At 33.9% G+C, this 16,937-nt stretch overlaps 1 protein-coding gene across 2 annotated transcripts in view; it reads right to left on the reverse strand.

Annotated features, from left to right (window-relative positions):
- The window catches only part of LOC119083481 (xaa-Pro dipeptidase), a 91,427-nt gene that overhangs the window by 5,445 nt on the left and 69,045 nt on the right, over window positions 1-16,937 (reverse strand). For both annotated transcript variants that reach the window (XM_037193206.1, XM_037193205.1), the window contains 2 exons: window positions 7,778-7,839; window positions 5,102-5,146 (listed from right to left, as the gene is read on the reverse strand). In XM_037193206.1, the coding sequence (XP_037049101.1) occupies window positions 5,102-5,146; window positions 7,778-7,839 (107 nt within the window). The remainder of the gene's footprint in view (window positions 1-5,101; window positions 5,147-7,777; window positions 7,840-16,937) is intronic.

A 16,937-nucleotide genomic window follows, 5' to 3' on the forward strand; every position in this document is an offset into this window, starting at 1 on the left:
CCATTCTCTCATATTCAGTCAGCAAAGACACGAACCGTTCACAAAAGCAAAAAAACGCTCTTGTATTATAGAGTCATGCAGATTAGATGTTCCGATGATGACTGGACGAGTAAAGTATATGTTAGAAAAAACCTCAGAATCTGAACAGTATTGAAGATATCTCGCTGTTATCTGATACACACAGAAGATAGTGGGAATTAGGCTTTGAAAGTTAACTTTTAACATTCTCAATTTGAACATTTTCATGTGTCGTGGCCGAAAACGGGAGTTTTGCAGAATTTTTTTTTGGTTTTCGGCCCCTTACATGAAAAGTTGTGTATCTACGCCTCTGTACTGGCCGGCGGTTTACAACATTCGTCTTCTGTTATAGCCTGCAACGACATAAATAAGCAATTCGAGCTGTAGAGAAGGTGGTTTTATAGTAAAGTGCATGTTAAGATTTATGAAGTAAAAGATTTGGTATCACGCTGTTGCGTCACCCTGATAATCAGGGTCTAATGGGGGCTTGAAAGCATCTACGATGAATTATGAGAAATGGAAGTGTTAAAGTGTTCATATTTCATCGTAGATGCCAAGCCTCCATAAGATCCTGTTTGCCCCGAAAGTACGTGAAACTACCTACCTAATAATATCTCACACGACCTTGTACGTTTCGTGTAGTTGGAGAAGTTTCAGTTTGAAAAGTGCCTGTTTTCGTTTTTTGATCACCTCCCCATTAGCCACAAAAGCGCCGAGGAATTTCTTTTAAAGTGGTTTCGGCTTCTACTATTCGACTGTAGAAGACAGTTTCTAGTTTCTAGACATATAAAAAAAGTCCAATGGGAAATGTGTCCGATTTCGGTTGGCGGTTTTTAAAAAGGACAGAAACTGAGTTCAGCAGTCTCTTGTTTATAATACAAATAATTTATCAGATTTCATTTCAACGGACATAATAGAGTCGGTTATTCTATGATACTCGCCATATCTCTTTATGAATATTCTCTGGTTCCAGTTGTTACACCGATATAACTCGCCATTTATTTATTCATTAGAATTACGATACGAAAGCCACACTAAATATTAATACTTCGACTGAACAAATCGTCAAATTAGGCTGGTTCATCTAAATTATTCAGCTTAATTGTTATTGTCCATTTGCATTTAAACTCCTCAGTATTCATATACGACCGGCTTTTTGTAAATCTGATCTCATCCGATCTAACTTAAACCAGATGAAGTCGGTGGAATTGTTACAGCTTACCGTAATAAAGACTTATTGGACGGATTATTTGAATGACAAGATGAGAAATTATAGAGGAGGACGCAATCGTTACATCATATATGGGCAATATAGAACATCGTTCGGCTTTTCTTTCGGTTATATAAAAACGTTAGAAACGTTTCTAGAACAGTAATCGCCTATATATTCGTCGCAGCAAAGATGCATCACTCACAAAACAATCAATACGCATTAACCGGTACAAAATATACTGTTCGACATGTCGTACACATGCCAGCCTTGACGATAATCTTTTACATAAACGCGTAAATGTTTGCGATACACAGTAGACTCGCAGACTTCTTCGAACATATTTACGTTGAGGAATCAAGCGAACGAACAAGTGCACGTACACTTGGCACCAAAATAAAATGAGAATGTAAAGCTTCTTCGATTCTCATTATGTAAAGATGAAAGGAATTTCCTTATTACTATCTGCTGTCTGCGCGTGGGAAAAAGATTTCGATTTCTAAGGCATCTAGGAATTGCAATTTTTCAATTTTTAATTGGGAAATTATATTCGAGGGATTATTTTTTCTGGGTTTACCAATTGGAGTACTTTTTCCAAAAACTTTTTTACCAATATTTTTTCGGATATTACCGTTATAGGTGCATTTTATACGCTTACACGTTTGTATGTGGTAGTGTATAACGATCATTTAATTTTTTTCAATTGGTAATTCCAATACATGGCCATGGTAGAACTGATTTTTTTTAAATGGTAAACTTGGCATAAAATAGCGGTGATTAAATATTTATTCAAAAAATTAACTGATATTGATCATTTTCCTAAGAAATGTTGGTCGTCTTGCATTTATTTAATGGTAATTTGAATAAAACTTATTATTGGTAGTAAGAAAAACCAAATAACGATCATCAGAGTCACAATAACTGTTAAAAAAATAAATAAAATTGGTAAATTAAACACTTTATAACGGAAAATTTAGGTTTATTATAGTGGTAAATCGTTATTGGTAAAAACATATTATTTTCATTGGTAGCTTCAAATTGGTAAATCGAAATGAAAATAACGTTTTTTGAATTAAAAATAACGGTGTCTGATCAAGTTTAAAGAAGTAAGTTTAAAGGTCATGTCGAAATTTATAATGGTCGTGTCAGAAAAGATAATGGTAATTCAGAAAAAATATTGGTATTCATATTATAAATAATCTAACAATTAATAAAATCTTAATGTTATTTTAATATCCAGCTCATTTTGCTTTATTTAACGTATTGGTAATGTAGCCGAAAATCATTTTCTTCAAATGGTAGTTCCAAATTTTTTAGAGTTTTCTTTTAGTTAATTTAATGACTTTCCCAAAGTTTATATTGTTCTTCTAGATTTTTCAATCGGTAGGTTAGAAGTAATATATGGTGCGTACCGCAATTGGTATTTTAATTGGAAAATATCGGTAATATTGGTTCGTTATATCGGTCAAAATAATTTTTAATATTGGTCGTGCATCATTTTTCTGTGTTTCGTATTGGTAAATTATACATATTAAAATGGTCGTGCCTTCCATAGCCATTGGTAATCAACAAATATAATTGGCATTTCAATATAATTTATCGGTAAACTGAAGATTGGTAAATTCCATTTTAATATATTGGTATTTTCAGAATTGGTATTCGTGGTTAAATCAAGCGATATTTTAGGAAAAAATAACGGTATTAACGATTTGTCCGTAAAAAATAGTGGTATTTCGATAAAATTATTGGTAAACCGATAAAATATAACGAACAACTCGAGTTATAGTGTAAAATATTGGTAATGTATCACAAATTTCCTTTTTCGGCAATTGGTATTTAATTATTTTTCACTTAGTGGTAACTACTAAAAATAACATGAAAACTACGTAGAAAACAATGGTAGATTAAGAAAAAATATTGGTATCTTGATATTGGTTCACCGTATTAAGCTTAATGGTAATCTGTAAATATAATTGGTATTTGAATATATTTTGATGGTAAATCAGCCATCAAAAATATTGGTAGATAATCAATATTCATTCTTTTGCTGCTTTTATGTTAATTATTGATAGTATTGCATTAAGCAATCAAATTCTAAATAGAGAGTGTAATCGGATGGATAAATGTTCGTTTGAATTATTAAGCATCCAGCTTTTATACTCTCGTCTGTTGTGTAATAGGTAATCAACTTTCGGCACCCTGGACTTTACTTAATTAGTCGAGGAATGCCTCCAAATAAATTTCTAAAAATCCAAAACTGAATTCTAGATTTTTAGAAATTTATTTGGAGGCATTCCACGACTATTTAAGTAAAGTCCAGGGCGCCGAAAGTTGACAGGCCCAATTATTTTGAATGTGTTAATATTGTTTCACGTTATTAAACGTTTAAACGTAATGGTAATCTGAAAATATTAGAGGTATTGAGTATAATTATGTGGTAAATCGTACATCAAAACTGTCGACATTATCAAATTAAGGTGAAATCGTGATGGATAGTGTTAGGAATAAATAATAACCTATTGTAAAAGTAGCGAACGGTGTTCGGAAATAAGTTGGTCACTATCGGACAGTCATTATCAATTTTTTATGCCGGTCTCATCCGTTGTATCAGTGCTGTACTATAGCTAATAAAGCCATTGAAGTCAAAAATCAAAACTAAAAAATCTATAAAAAATCTATGGACTGTCGACGAAGCCTAGTCATGGACATTTTTTTTCTATCTAATCGTTTACTATAACTCTTACGAAGAATAAATAACGGTCTAACGACCCTTGCGGCACTGTGCAAGGTCTAAAGAGCCAGCGAAATAGCATCTGGAATTTTCCTAATTTTCGCGTATCGTCCTGATTCGCATATGCTTATTTTTTTAGTGTAATTCAACTCAACTCAATTCCTAATTTGCGTTTCGCCGTAAAGGCGTTTACTTCATTCCTGGGGAATTCAACCTTTTATGAAATGTAACGTAAAGGAGTTTGGCTCAGAACTCATCTTTTTACGAAATGAATACAAACTTTCATTGTATATAAAAAGCGTTGCACCACACCGAGCGATCCGGCCCATTGCCCCGGAGCGAAGCGGAGGGCCGCAATGCGAGCCGGGCGCCGGAACGGTGTCGGTAACTTAGGAGTTAATTTTTTTTCTCTCGCATCGTCTAATAATTAGTCTGTGTAACTTTTTTATACATCAAATTTAAATTTTTGCCGTCTATAATTTGGTTCTGTATTCGGATTTTCACGCAAAATAACATTGATCGACTTTTGTAATTCCTAAATTTCAGTTTGGATTTTTTTTTGCGACGATTTGAATTTGCACACATGACCAATACACACAGATTCAAAAAATATACCGATTGCTTTCATCGACTTACCAATTTAAAATTCGAATCTAACACTTCCTTTGCCCACCTGACCAATTCAACACACATTTGATATATTCAAAAAATATAACTGTACAGCCAATAAAAAGTAAATGGTAAAGCCAACTAAAAATTACGATTTCCCACATTACCAATTACACACACATATACAAGTCAATGGTAATTCCTCACATTTTATCGGTATTTACTTTTATAATAACGGTAGTTATCATAAGAAATGGTATTTTGAATTTTTTATATTGGTAAAAAAAACAGTTATAACGGTCGACAGCTAACTAATATTGGTACAAAAAATTTGTTATGACGTTCAACCCAACAAAATAAATGGTCGTTTATTACCATCCATTTTTAATTGTGTGTCGATTCGTAGGAAAAATTGCCTGTGATTAGCGGCTACACATAAGTTATCCCAACAATAAGTTCAGAGTTAGAAATATTCGTTCAAAAAATTCTCGTCTAACAACTCAAAAAAAATATTAACAGGAAGCTATACATACCATTCCGAAGCGACATTGTAAAGTAAATCCTGGTTAACGGTGTACCTGAAAAAACAGAAATTAAATTCTCGGTAAAAATTTCATGTCAAGACATTTCTACAGTGTTGATTGATACCAATCCGTACAAACGAGCTCAAGTTAATGTGTAATTAAAAACTCTTTAATCATTGAATTTCAGTAATTGATAGCACACAACTGACTCAACTTAGTGCCAGGACAGGAATATATCAAATTCTCAAAATATAAATGACATTTAAAACTGTCACCAACTTATATAACACAGAAATTTAATTTTATTTCGAAATGCTGGACGATGGATTATGCTCAAAAGAATTTTATTTTCGCCTGTTGGCAATTTGTAAAGTACAATGCAGCATACTCGAGACTTTCTTTGGTTAGATTAATATAAGATTTTATTCACTAACGTGAGGAAAAATGAAGGTGAAACTTTACATCAGGTTTTTGACTAGAATACCTTACTTGACAATGGGGAAAATGATGTAAAGGGATTCTTGTGTGTTTACAAACCTTGACTTCGTCTCGCAATTACCACAAGAAGTGAATTTTTAGAGATTTTCATGATTTTTTAATTTTAAGAATTTTTGAGAAGTCGTTCCTATAAATTCCTAATGTTTTGATAATTTAAGAATTTTTGGAATTTTTAGAAAACTATAATGTATCATAGTCGATAGTTTGGATATGCATATGCTGCAGCTAAATGTAATTTTACTCAAAAAAATGAGTTAAGGTGAACTTTTCTTCACTAAGGTGAAACTTTACCTCCAGTTTTTGAATAGACCTTACTTGATAATGGGGCGAATGATGGAATGGGTTTCTTGAGTGTTTGTTATTTGTTTTTTTTTTTTTTGTAAAGAACTCTTGGGAATTTTAAAAGAATTTTTAAGAATTAGTTCCTAGAAATTCCTAAAATTTTTGATTTTTTAGTAAACTACAATACATTACACTCTAGACTATATGCTCTGCCAGTGCCAATATTTTCACGAATTTTCTCAAATTTTCGTGGTTTTCTCAAATTTCTTGTGAATTTTCGCAAAAAGTTTTTTGTGGAAATTTTAGAGAATGACGAAATTTTGAGAAAATTTCTGAAAATATTTTTGTGAATATAGGCATTGTGCTCTGCAGATAAATATGATTTTTACTCAAAATCGTGAGGTAAAGTGAACTTTACTTCACGGATGCGAGACTCTACCTTAGGTTTTTGAGTAAAATACTTTCGAATTCACACAATAAGTACCAGGGCTTATCATTTGATGTTTTTAAAGAACTTTTAGGAATTTTTAAGTGTTTTTAGGAATTTTTAAGAATTTTTTAGAATTTTAAAGAAATTTTTAATTAACTTTTTGAGTTTTTAAGGATTTTTAAGACGTTTCAAGAATGTTTAATGATTTTTTTGAGTTTTAGATGGTTTTTTAATACTAAAAAATCTGACATTTTTAAAACTATTCAGAATTTTCAAGAATTCCTAAAAATTCCCAAAATTTTGAAAATTTAAGATTTTTCTTTGGAATTTTTGAGAGTTTTTTAGAATGTAAAAATTAATATTCCGAATAATAAGCTCCATATTATTTCACATCATTTATTTCAGTCACAATTTTTTTTGACTCAATAAGGGAGGGACGGATCGATTTTTTGTCACATATCAGCAGAAACACGAAAAATAAGAAACTCGTATATTGGGCACTCTCAAAATATTGTCTCATTTATAAGATTTTACAAAAGAAAATCTTTGAAAATAGCACTTCCCACTCAATTTCACACCCAAATCACATCCAATCTAAACTTAGTCAAATATGGCGTTTGGCGTTTGAAGAGATGTGCAGGGTGATGTGAGGTTTAAAAGAGATGCCCAGTAGAAATACCGGTAATCTTAAAAATTACGTTTTAGCGGAAACGCTTTACTTTAAATGTGTGTACATTTTCGGTGAAATAAATTGCAAAAGCATCCACTTTTGAGGAGCTTTACGATAACACCTTTAGTTAGAGGGGTGTCACATCCCTTATTCGAATGAGCTACAAAAAAAACCATATTTCCATCATTTATTCAATTGGTAATGAATGTACTATTGAAATGTTCAGTGTGCGGTTCAATGCCAAACAAAATTCTAGGATAGAACAAGAAAATAAAACTTCTTTTTCTATAAAATGTGTGACAAGGAAATAAAACCGTTCGCATCGAATGTCAAACGATCGAATTTATTTCAAATAAATCGAACCATAAAAAATCAAACAGCAACAACTAGTTTAGTGAAATATCGTTAATTTTCCACTCATGGAAAAATATTTATGGAAATTAAATTAGAATAACAAACACAAAAAGTTTAAAACTTGTTTCAGTTTCTCGCGGTGTAAGAGCGTCATTTCGTTGAGTATACATTTATATGTGAATGTACGTAGGCATGTTTGCCCAAAAACATAAACTAAAATTACTGAGCCGGTTAAGTTACATTCATGATGAATCAGCCTAGGCCATAAAAACGAGTAGTTTTAAGATATAACCCGCGTTGCAATGTTACTACGAACAAAGACAGGAACGATAATCTGTTATTATGCAGAATGGTGGCTTATGTTTACTGTATACCTTGCTCGCAAGCACTTAAGTACTTCATAATGATTTTTCGAAAATAAATTTAGATTGGTTCTCACCAATCAACTTACTTTTCAATGCCTTCAAATGTTGCCGGTTGAATGGTTAGACCTGAATCGGAATTACGACCACACTAGAACGAAAAAAAAGAACGGAGAAAAAGATTAAATTAAAAATAGAAACGTAGTCTCAACAAAAAAAAGAAAAAGAAAATATTTCGCCGAAAAGACTGAGCTAATTCTGAATTTTCTGAATTAATGTTCGCATAACTTGGTCACAAGCACAAGCGACACAAAGCTAATGAATGAAAAATATTTTTTTTTTCTTATAAATTAATTAATTAATTGACGGTGGTGCTTCTGTGATAACAGCCCGTAGCCTTGAAAACGCCAAGTACCAGACATAGACCACTTGGGCTGGCTCTCTTCTACATTCTCTGTTTATATACCATAATATTGTAATGTAACATCGAGCTCGCTATTTGTGTATATACCTATCTATCTATCCATATCCATCCATCCATCTATGTATCTATCTTTCTTGTTTTTTTTTTTTTTTTTTGTAAATTTTGAGTAGGTTGTGTATTTAAGACAGCAGCCATTAAAGAAACCGACAGACACATCAGCAAATTTAATAATGCTTTTCATGTGTATATGAGCGAACAAGAATTGTGTTTTATATATTGTTTGAACTCATTTTTTTGTTCTGTTTTGTTTACTTATATCGCCAGCTTAACATCATATGTATATAAACCATCTATAATATATATGAAACCGCGCGCGTGTGTTTACAAAAAAAAGTATTTCGCAATGTTTTGGACGATTTCCGAGAAAGATGGTGAAGAAATTTAAATTTTGTTTTATGGAAAATTGCCTATGAATCACTTTGAGTATTTGAGTAATGACTTCTTGTCCCGGCTTTCGTATTATTTACATTAAATCCAATAAAATCATTTTATAAATGACCTATGACTGTAGAAAATTGAAAATTCTATTCGTTTCGGGTAATCCTTAAAACGATTTTATGGCATCCGTTAAAATGGAATCGAGACTCATTTCGATTATCAAGTCGTAATGGGAGGTGCGGGAAAACAGGTCCATCACGAAAATATGCAGTTTTTCTTGCTATCTCGCCAATAGTTACTGTTGTACAAATCCGATTTTCTTAAAAATTAAATTTTTTGTTTCGTATCGTCGATTCATCTTTTAATTCATTCGTCTTTCATTTAACATATCGCAAGACATTTCGAAGACATCCAGAGATATGCTTGAAAAACGAGTGATAAACAGGCAAAACAAGCAAAACACGCGATATGTTAAATGAAAGGTATTGACGAAACGATACATAGAACAACAGCTATTGGCGAGAAAGCAAGCAAAATTGCATAATTTTCTACTTTCCTGTTTTCCCGCAACTCCATGCAAATATTTTTTTTGTATATTTACAATGTTGAGCATTTCTCTGTCGATTCCGAACTGATCAAATCGAAATATTTATTTGAACCGAAGACAGAAATCTATCGAAATAATCGGGCTGATGATTATATTTGTAGCTCGCATTAAATGACGCATCTCAACTTTTACTGGTATGTTATGCATTCCAATGTTCTTTAATATGAGAGGTTCTTAAAATACAAATTTCTCGAAAGCATTCGAAACCATAGACAGCATTCGGACTGTAAAAAATTTCGCCATGAGAGGAATGTAGTTGATTGTCGGACTTGTTCGCCATTCATGTTAAATAGAAACATATGTTCCGCTCGATGCAGCTGACATAGTATCTATGTTACTACAGCCGGAATAGTATATTACAGTTGAAGTCGAAGCTATGTATGAAGTATTTTGGATATACGAGAATTGTATCATATATCCCACGGCTGCATGTAATACATCAGTATAATTTTTGGACACACAACTGGTGTTTAAAATCCTAGATTTTAATATTTGTTTTAAATTTCTTTATTATAACGGTTTGATCGGTTTTACAATTGTTTGGTTGGATGGTTAAGATAGGTTGGTTGGTTGGTTGGTTGTTGTTTCTTTAGTTGCTTAACACAGAATGATTCATGATTCTAATTTCGGTTACAGTTCAAATGTCCATACAATTAATACATATAATTTACGATAGATGGCTCGTATTAAACATTAGTTCGTACTGAATATGAATCACGATTCAAATAACCCCGGCAATATTATACAACTGGCTTGGACATACAAGGATGTTAAATCAAGTCAAGTAAAAGATTATTTGACGGTCGTATTTATTACATAATTACTGACGAAGCTGCAGAAAATCTTTTACTTCATTCGTTTTATGAGCTAGAAATCAACAAGAAAGCTTAAATTTGATCACAAAATCTTTTACTTCCGTCGATTATAACACATTGAAATTAATTGCGGCCTTTCAACTTTCGGCACCCTGGACTTTACTTAAATAGTCGTGGAATGCCTCCAAATAAATTTCTAAAAATCTAGAATTCAGTTTTGGATTTTTAGAAATTTATTTGGAGGCATTCCTCGACTATTTAAGTAAAGTCCAGGGTGCTGAAAGTTGGCAAGCCGCAATTAATTTCAATGTGTTAATATTAGTCCTGTTCTATCGGTTGTATGTAAAGGGACGACCGACCACAGATCATAAATCTTGCGTAGCAGCTAAGCACTCCTAGGAGAACCCTGGTGTTGCATCAAAAATGGAAGCAAGTGTTATGTCAATTTACAAGGAAGAATACTTGGAGTCCAAGGCTTGGACATACAACTGATGGAATTGGAATCGTATTAAAAGTATGTTAAGTTGAAGTAAAAGATTTTGTGGTAGAATTCAGGCTTTCTTGTTGAACAAATCCCTTAAATTCCTTAATGATGATTCCAAATTTGACATTAAATTCGAGTGATGAATGAATTTTGGTTATCTTGACGGTACAACCATTATTTAAATTTGTGCAATTCAATCACAACCGATCCCAGCTCTTTATCAATCAATATACACTCATTACATAATCGATACAATTTAAGACAGACTGTAATTTCAGTGTTTTAGCAACATAATATGCATGGCTCCGGTATGACTGGACGAATGACGATAGTAAAATCTATCGATGATAAGCCGATTATAAGCGATGCACTTCAGGTTATATAATTGTCAATTGATTGACAAAATATAGAGTACAAATACCACTAAAGTAGAAGTGAAATAAGAAGAGCCTTTACTGGCATAATAAATAATTCAATGTTGCCAATAAAATTTGAGTCGAATTTACAGTCAGTAGATGATCAAACCGTACGACAAAAACAACAAAATGCTGGTAAAATTAGAGTTTAAAATTGACACAGGCGACAGTGAGGTAAACATCTTATTTTTGTTGACGAACAAATTTCCTAAAAGAGTGTTTCGCATAGCCGTGTATGGTTTCGTGGAAAATTTTTATTATTAAAAAATAAAAATGTTTTATTGATTCGGTGTATACGTCGCGTCGCATCAGTCTCCATCAATTTCACCTACTGACAAAAACAAATAAATATTTTTATCGGAATGTGGTATAGGCAGTTTCATTAAGTTTAACCCTATCCTACTCTAACTGATTGCGAAAACAGTTCGCAAACCACTTACAGGAAGAATTTTATCGATTTTATAATTAACTATACTGGCTTATTCTCGTCTTTGCTGTGCCACAGAACAAATAAAATTTGTATTTCCTTAAGTCACCATTCCAACGTTGCCTGAGTAGAATTTAAATCAGCTAAAGGTTGTTACATTGATAACCTTCACTTTTTCAATCAATTCCATGCCCAATATAGAACTTACAGACATTCTAAGTTGCTTCCTTCATTGGAACAAAAATGAAAATAAAAAAAAAACTTTGCACGACAATGTGTATACGAAATATCGCATGTCTTGCTGAACCGTCGTTCCTTTGAAAATGAATATAGATTCTGTTTTGTTCGTTCATGCTAATAAACAGAAAACCAATATGCAAAAATTTTCTTCGAAAAGGATATTCGCATAAAGTGCCATTAGTCTTTATTACGATTACGATTAGTCATGCAAAGTGCGAAAAGTGAAATAAGGCATCACTCTCTTCAACTAACTATTTGTAGAAACAACCATCACTCTTTTATACAAGCAATTTTGTAGTAATGCTTTACTACATAGTGTTCGTAGGAGAGAGTGATGCTTCCTTTTACAAAGTGCTCGTAGAAGAGAGTTATGCTTCCTTTCACAAAGAGTTGTCAAGAGAGTGATGCTTCCTTTTACAAAGTGTTTGTAGAAGAGAGTGATGCTTCACTTTAAAAGGTGTTCGTAGAAGAGAGTGATACTTTATTTCACAAAAATTTGGTAAGAGAGTGATGCTTCCTTTTACAAAGTGTTTGTGGAAGAGAGGCTTCCTTTTACAAAGTGTTTGTAGAAGAAATTGATGGTTATTTCCTTTTACAAAGTGTTTTAGTGAGAGAGTGCTGCTTCCTTTTACAAAGTGTTAGTGAAAGAGAGTGATGCTTCCTTTCACAAAGTGCTTGTGGAAGAGAGGGATGTTTCCTTTTACAGAGTGTTTGTACTAGGAGAGAGTGATGGTTACTTCCTTTAAAAAAATTGTTTGTGGAAGAAGGGGCGGTTCCTTTTACAAAGTGTTTGTAGAGCGAAGAATGCTTCCTTTCACAAAGTGTTCGTAGAATAAAGTGATGCTTCGCTTTACAAAATGTTTGTAAAAGTGAGTGATACTTCCTTTATCTTTTTACAAAATATTTGTAGAAGAGAGTGCTTCGCTTTACAAAAATGTTGAAAAATAATACGAAAGGTTAATGCTTAGTTTCCGCTTACAAAAAAAGTACTCCGTGTGAGAGACAAATTTGAATTTTTTTAATTTTTTCTTTGCTGTCAAATGCTCGATCTCTCACGGCTCTCTCATGAAGTACTTTTTGTTGAGTGGAATGGACACTTAACGGTGACATTTTAATTACGAAGTGCGAACAGTGATATAAAGTCTAATCGCACAAAGTGCGAATAGTACAGACCAATTTTCTTAGCGAAGGAGAGAGATATATTATTTGCTTAGGTCTAGCATTATGTGCATGCACAATATTTATCAATTCTAACCCAATTTAAAGTTTTCTTAGAATTTTACACAAATCCGACCGAAAAATACAAACACATCAATCAACTCTCCGATCCGAAAACGTTGTCTGCCAATATTATTATACACTTCAACGGCAACAACAATTCAAAATAAAAAAAAATAATTTTTTGTGTTCAAACCATTTGGCTAAAGTTAGATACAACACAAAAAATTCGTCAAGTCGATTTTTAAAATATTATACGAGGTCGCGAAACAGTAAGTGACGGGAAAGTCAAAATGTGTAAAACATGAACGTCTATACATATTGGTTATATATACACTCGAAACGTATACTATACATTGCGTGTGCAAATTCAAATTGCGTGTGGCATATAATAATAAAATGCCACACTACAGACAGCCGTTGTCTCTACATCGAATCATTTATTAAGTCTTTACAGCGAACAAATTTTCATTTGCATTGCAAACAATAACCAATTATTGCTGTAAAGTGAAAGCTATCGATACAGTTTTTTTTCGCATTTTTTTTGTGCATATCTAGCATAGAGCGAAGCATTACATGTGTATATCGACAGATTAAATGCGTAGTTAATGAAGTAATATTTCACTATTATCGAATCAATCGACAAACGTATGATGATGGCATTACAGTTGTGAGAATACAATAATATATCGCAATCCGAATCACACTTTCGTTACGGTCTCATGACGAGTTTCCCTACGTTCGCACAATTTCCTGTTAAATCAGCCAGCTGAAATTTGGTATTTTTTCGACAGAGCTTAGACCCATCCGAATGTTATTGTCGCCACATTTTGTCAATAAATAATCTTCAGTAATTGGTGGATGTACAGACAAGCAAAAAAAAAATTGAATACAGTAAACCGCGGCGGTCTATGTGAAAGAACAATATTGTTGAAAGCATTTTCACGACCGATTAGGGTTTACATTGAACCTTAACAACACTCATGAAATTTACTCCAAAATGGGTCCCATAAACCACCAATTTTAGTGCGTGCAATAATCGTATTACAATAAACCGTACACAAAGAGCATGCGAAAAATATCCGATCGTTACCTGCAAAGTTCCCTTATAGTCGTTCGTTCAAACATCGATTGTCTTCATGCCTCCGGTAAATAGGGACACGCTGGCTGTGTATTTATATGAATTAATGACTTCACATTTTTCAATTTCACTTCGAGAAACGACCGACATTCATGTTTATCTTCTTCGGAGAATCTACAGATAACATTGAACAGGGAAGTAATACCACCATTCAAAACAAAACAACCAACACAAATTTGTAGGGGTACACAAACCTAATGTCGGATTAACACCGTGATATAAGGGTATCATAAGGTCACAAAGATAAAACAAGCTGGTTACGCAGGGTGACCCGGACGAATATCTATATTTACGGATAGTATTAGTACAAAAGGTGCAACTACTGCTGTGGGTGCAACTACTGCTGTGGGTGCAACTACTTCGGTGGGTGCATCCACCTTGAAACGTAGAGATAGTGCGATAAGTTAGTGATATTGAGTAATGAAAAATACATAAAACAAAGAGATTACAATAAGATTTACAACGTTTGTTTTCTCTAGGGTAGAAAATGGCTTATTACAACCATATGGATCATATTGATGAAGTAGTACATTTACTTTACATGCTGCATGCGTCGAAAACCGTACTTTTCATGCTTCAAGTACTAATTTCGACGCCCTTAGCATGTAAGATTCATTACATAACTCAGTATAAAAATGAAAAGTCTCGGCTACGTCTCGGATCACCAAAATTCACACGAAAAATCTACTTTTCATCTTTTTATCCCTAGTGCAGTATGCTATTTTGCCTTACGAGCGAGATAAAGGGTTTTCTCTAGGGAAGGAATGGCCCTATTACCTCCCTAGTAAAGTAAAAGACTATAACATATCCAGAAACTGGACTTCAACGATCGAACTAAGAAGCTCTGTCAATAGAATTATGTCTTATATATTATCTATTGCCTTAATTCCATCAAATTTCTAAGCCTCATACTGTCCGTAATTAAAATATAACATTCCAACCTTCTTAGGCTGATATAGAACTGATTGACTCTTTTTTTAGGGACTGAGCACCTAAGTTACATATCTACAGACATACCTCTTTTACAGTAGGAATTGAATTTCGAAACGATACAACAAACGCATATCCTATACTCACTCTTCGTACGTACTGGTCTAAGACTTTGCGAAAATTATTCTCGTGCAATGTAAAGGAATAAACAATTGCAGAATGAGCAGCTGCCTGTATAGCACATCTTTAAGAAAGCAAAAAAAACCTCACCATATAAACGAAAAATTGTCGTTCCCTACTTACACACATCCCTACACACAGTTGTGTGTTCGCTTCATATTGACTTCATTCCGGACTCAGATATCAACTCTGTGTTATTGAATATGCGCAGGAATACAACACATGAAATCAAGAAACCGAAATAACCAACACTTATGCGTTCGGTTGAAATCATGCAAACGGTGATGCGTATACAACGGTTTCTCCGTAGCAAATTTTTCCAAAATTTATTTTTAAACATTTTGTTATCGTTTCGAGCGAATTAATGGCATACGGTATCGCAGAGTTGTTTACTATTTGGAAAAATTACCTGCATGGTACGGCTGTTAGCACCAAGGCCGTTTAATTGAATTCGTAATAAATTATACCGTAACGACGACTTGAGTCGGCGAATCAACCGTAATCATTATAATCTTTTGAATTCACTCGTTTCACTTGCACACACACATGCACGAACGTACTAGGTACCGAAACATTGTCGCTTCGAAATCAGCCATTTTCAGTCGAACTCGATTACTGGTTTGGTTTGTTTTGCTTGTAAAAGTGTCTAACTTTAACGTGATTTGTGATTAGTATTGGCGATGTCTGAACGATCTGAACCAAATGCAGAGTCAACTGTAGCAACCAGATCCATTTTGGATGTTCTAAATGAAGATATTGGACCGATTCCCACATATTTGATGAATTTGTTGGAATTTCTGGGCTATAATACGTACGAGACACTGAAAGACTTCTCGCTACAAGATCTTAATGAGATTGAACGATTCGCACGTGAAGATCTGTTTCGGCTTGTGACTGACACGGTTGAAGAAAGGAAAAAATATTTCGGACCGTATTACAACATCACCAAACTATTCCGAATACTGCCCGGCCATCGGAAACTTATCTTATCCATACCAACATACATGAAAGCGGCTCACGAGGACAATGCCAATCGGGAACATTTCGTTCAACGTTTAAAGTGGAATCATCAGAGAAATTTGCAACGGACATCGTTCAAACGGTCCATTGACTCATTGTCATCTGCAGTCGAGGAAATCGAAGAATCCGATCAAAGTGTCAGTAACAATCCTTACATCCTGGACGACGAAGATGAAGAAGATCAGATATTATTTGGTGAGCGCAACGACTCGTCGATGGCACCAGCGAATTCCTCTTCACATTACGAAGGATCCATTCATGAAGTGAAACGCATACGACTGCAGGAAAATTCGGTCAAAACTCAAAATGACGAGCATCGAATCCGAGACACCATCAATCGTTGGTTGCTCAATGTGAAACATAAACTAAAGTCGGGCTGTGGTACTTCGCTGTCGCTCAATTATTCGATCATATTCTATCATCGACCAGAGGAGGGTAAAATGTCGGCAACGATTGAATGTTGTATGTGCCGAATACAGATAGGAATTTCGTCGCATCGAAACAAGAATGGATCACGACGCTGGCTGATCTCGAATTTTATGCGACACGTGAAAAAGACCCACTATCAGGTCCAACATCAACAGAAGAACCAATTGGCTCAGCAGCAACAACTGCAGCAGATCAATATTGTGGACATATCGACGTTGGTGAAAAGAGAAGTTGAATAGGGCGGCAGGCACAAGTGAACTCATTATGCATTATGTAAGGTTCGTGAAATAAATGAAATTGCAAGGAATTGGCTAGTTCTGTTTATATTTGACCAATGGGTGGGAAGGCAAATTTATTTGTAATTCTTCAATTTGGAGAATTCTATCTGTTGTCTGAGTCATCGATCGACTGAATGGAGAGACGACATTTCTACAAAGTCAATATCGTTCTTAGAGCGATAATATCGCTTTTATAGTCCAC

This window comes from Bradysia coprophila, unplaced genomic scaffold, assembly GCF_014529535.1.
Source record: "Bradysia coprophila strain Holo2 unplaced genomic scaffold, BU_Bcop_v1 contig_687, whole genome shotgun sequence".
Lineage (NCBI taxonomy): Eukaryota > Metazoa > Arthropoda > Insecta > Diptera > Sciaridae > Bradysia > Bradysia coprophila.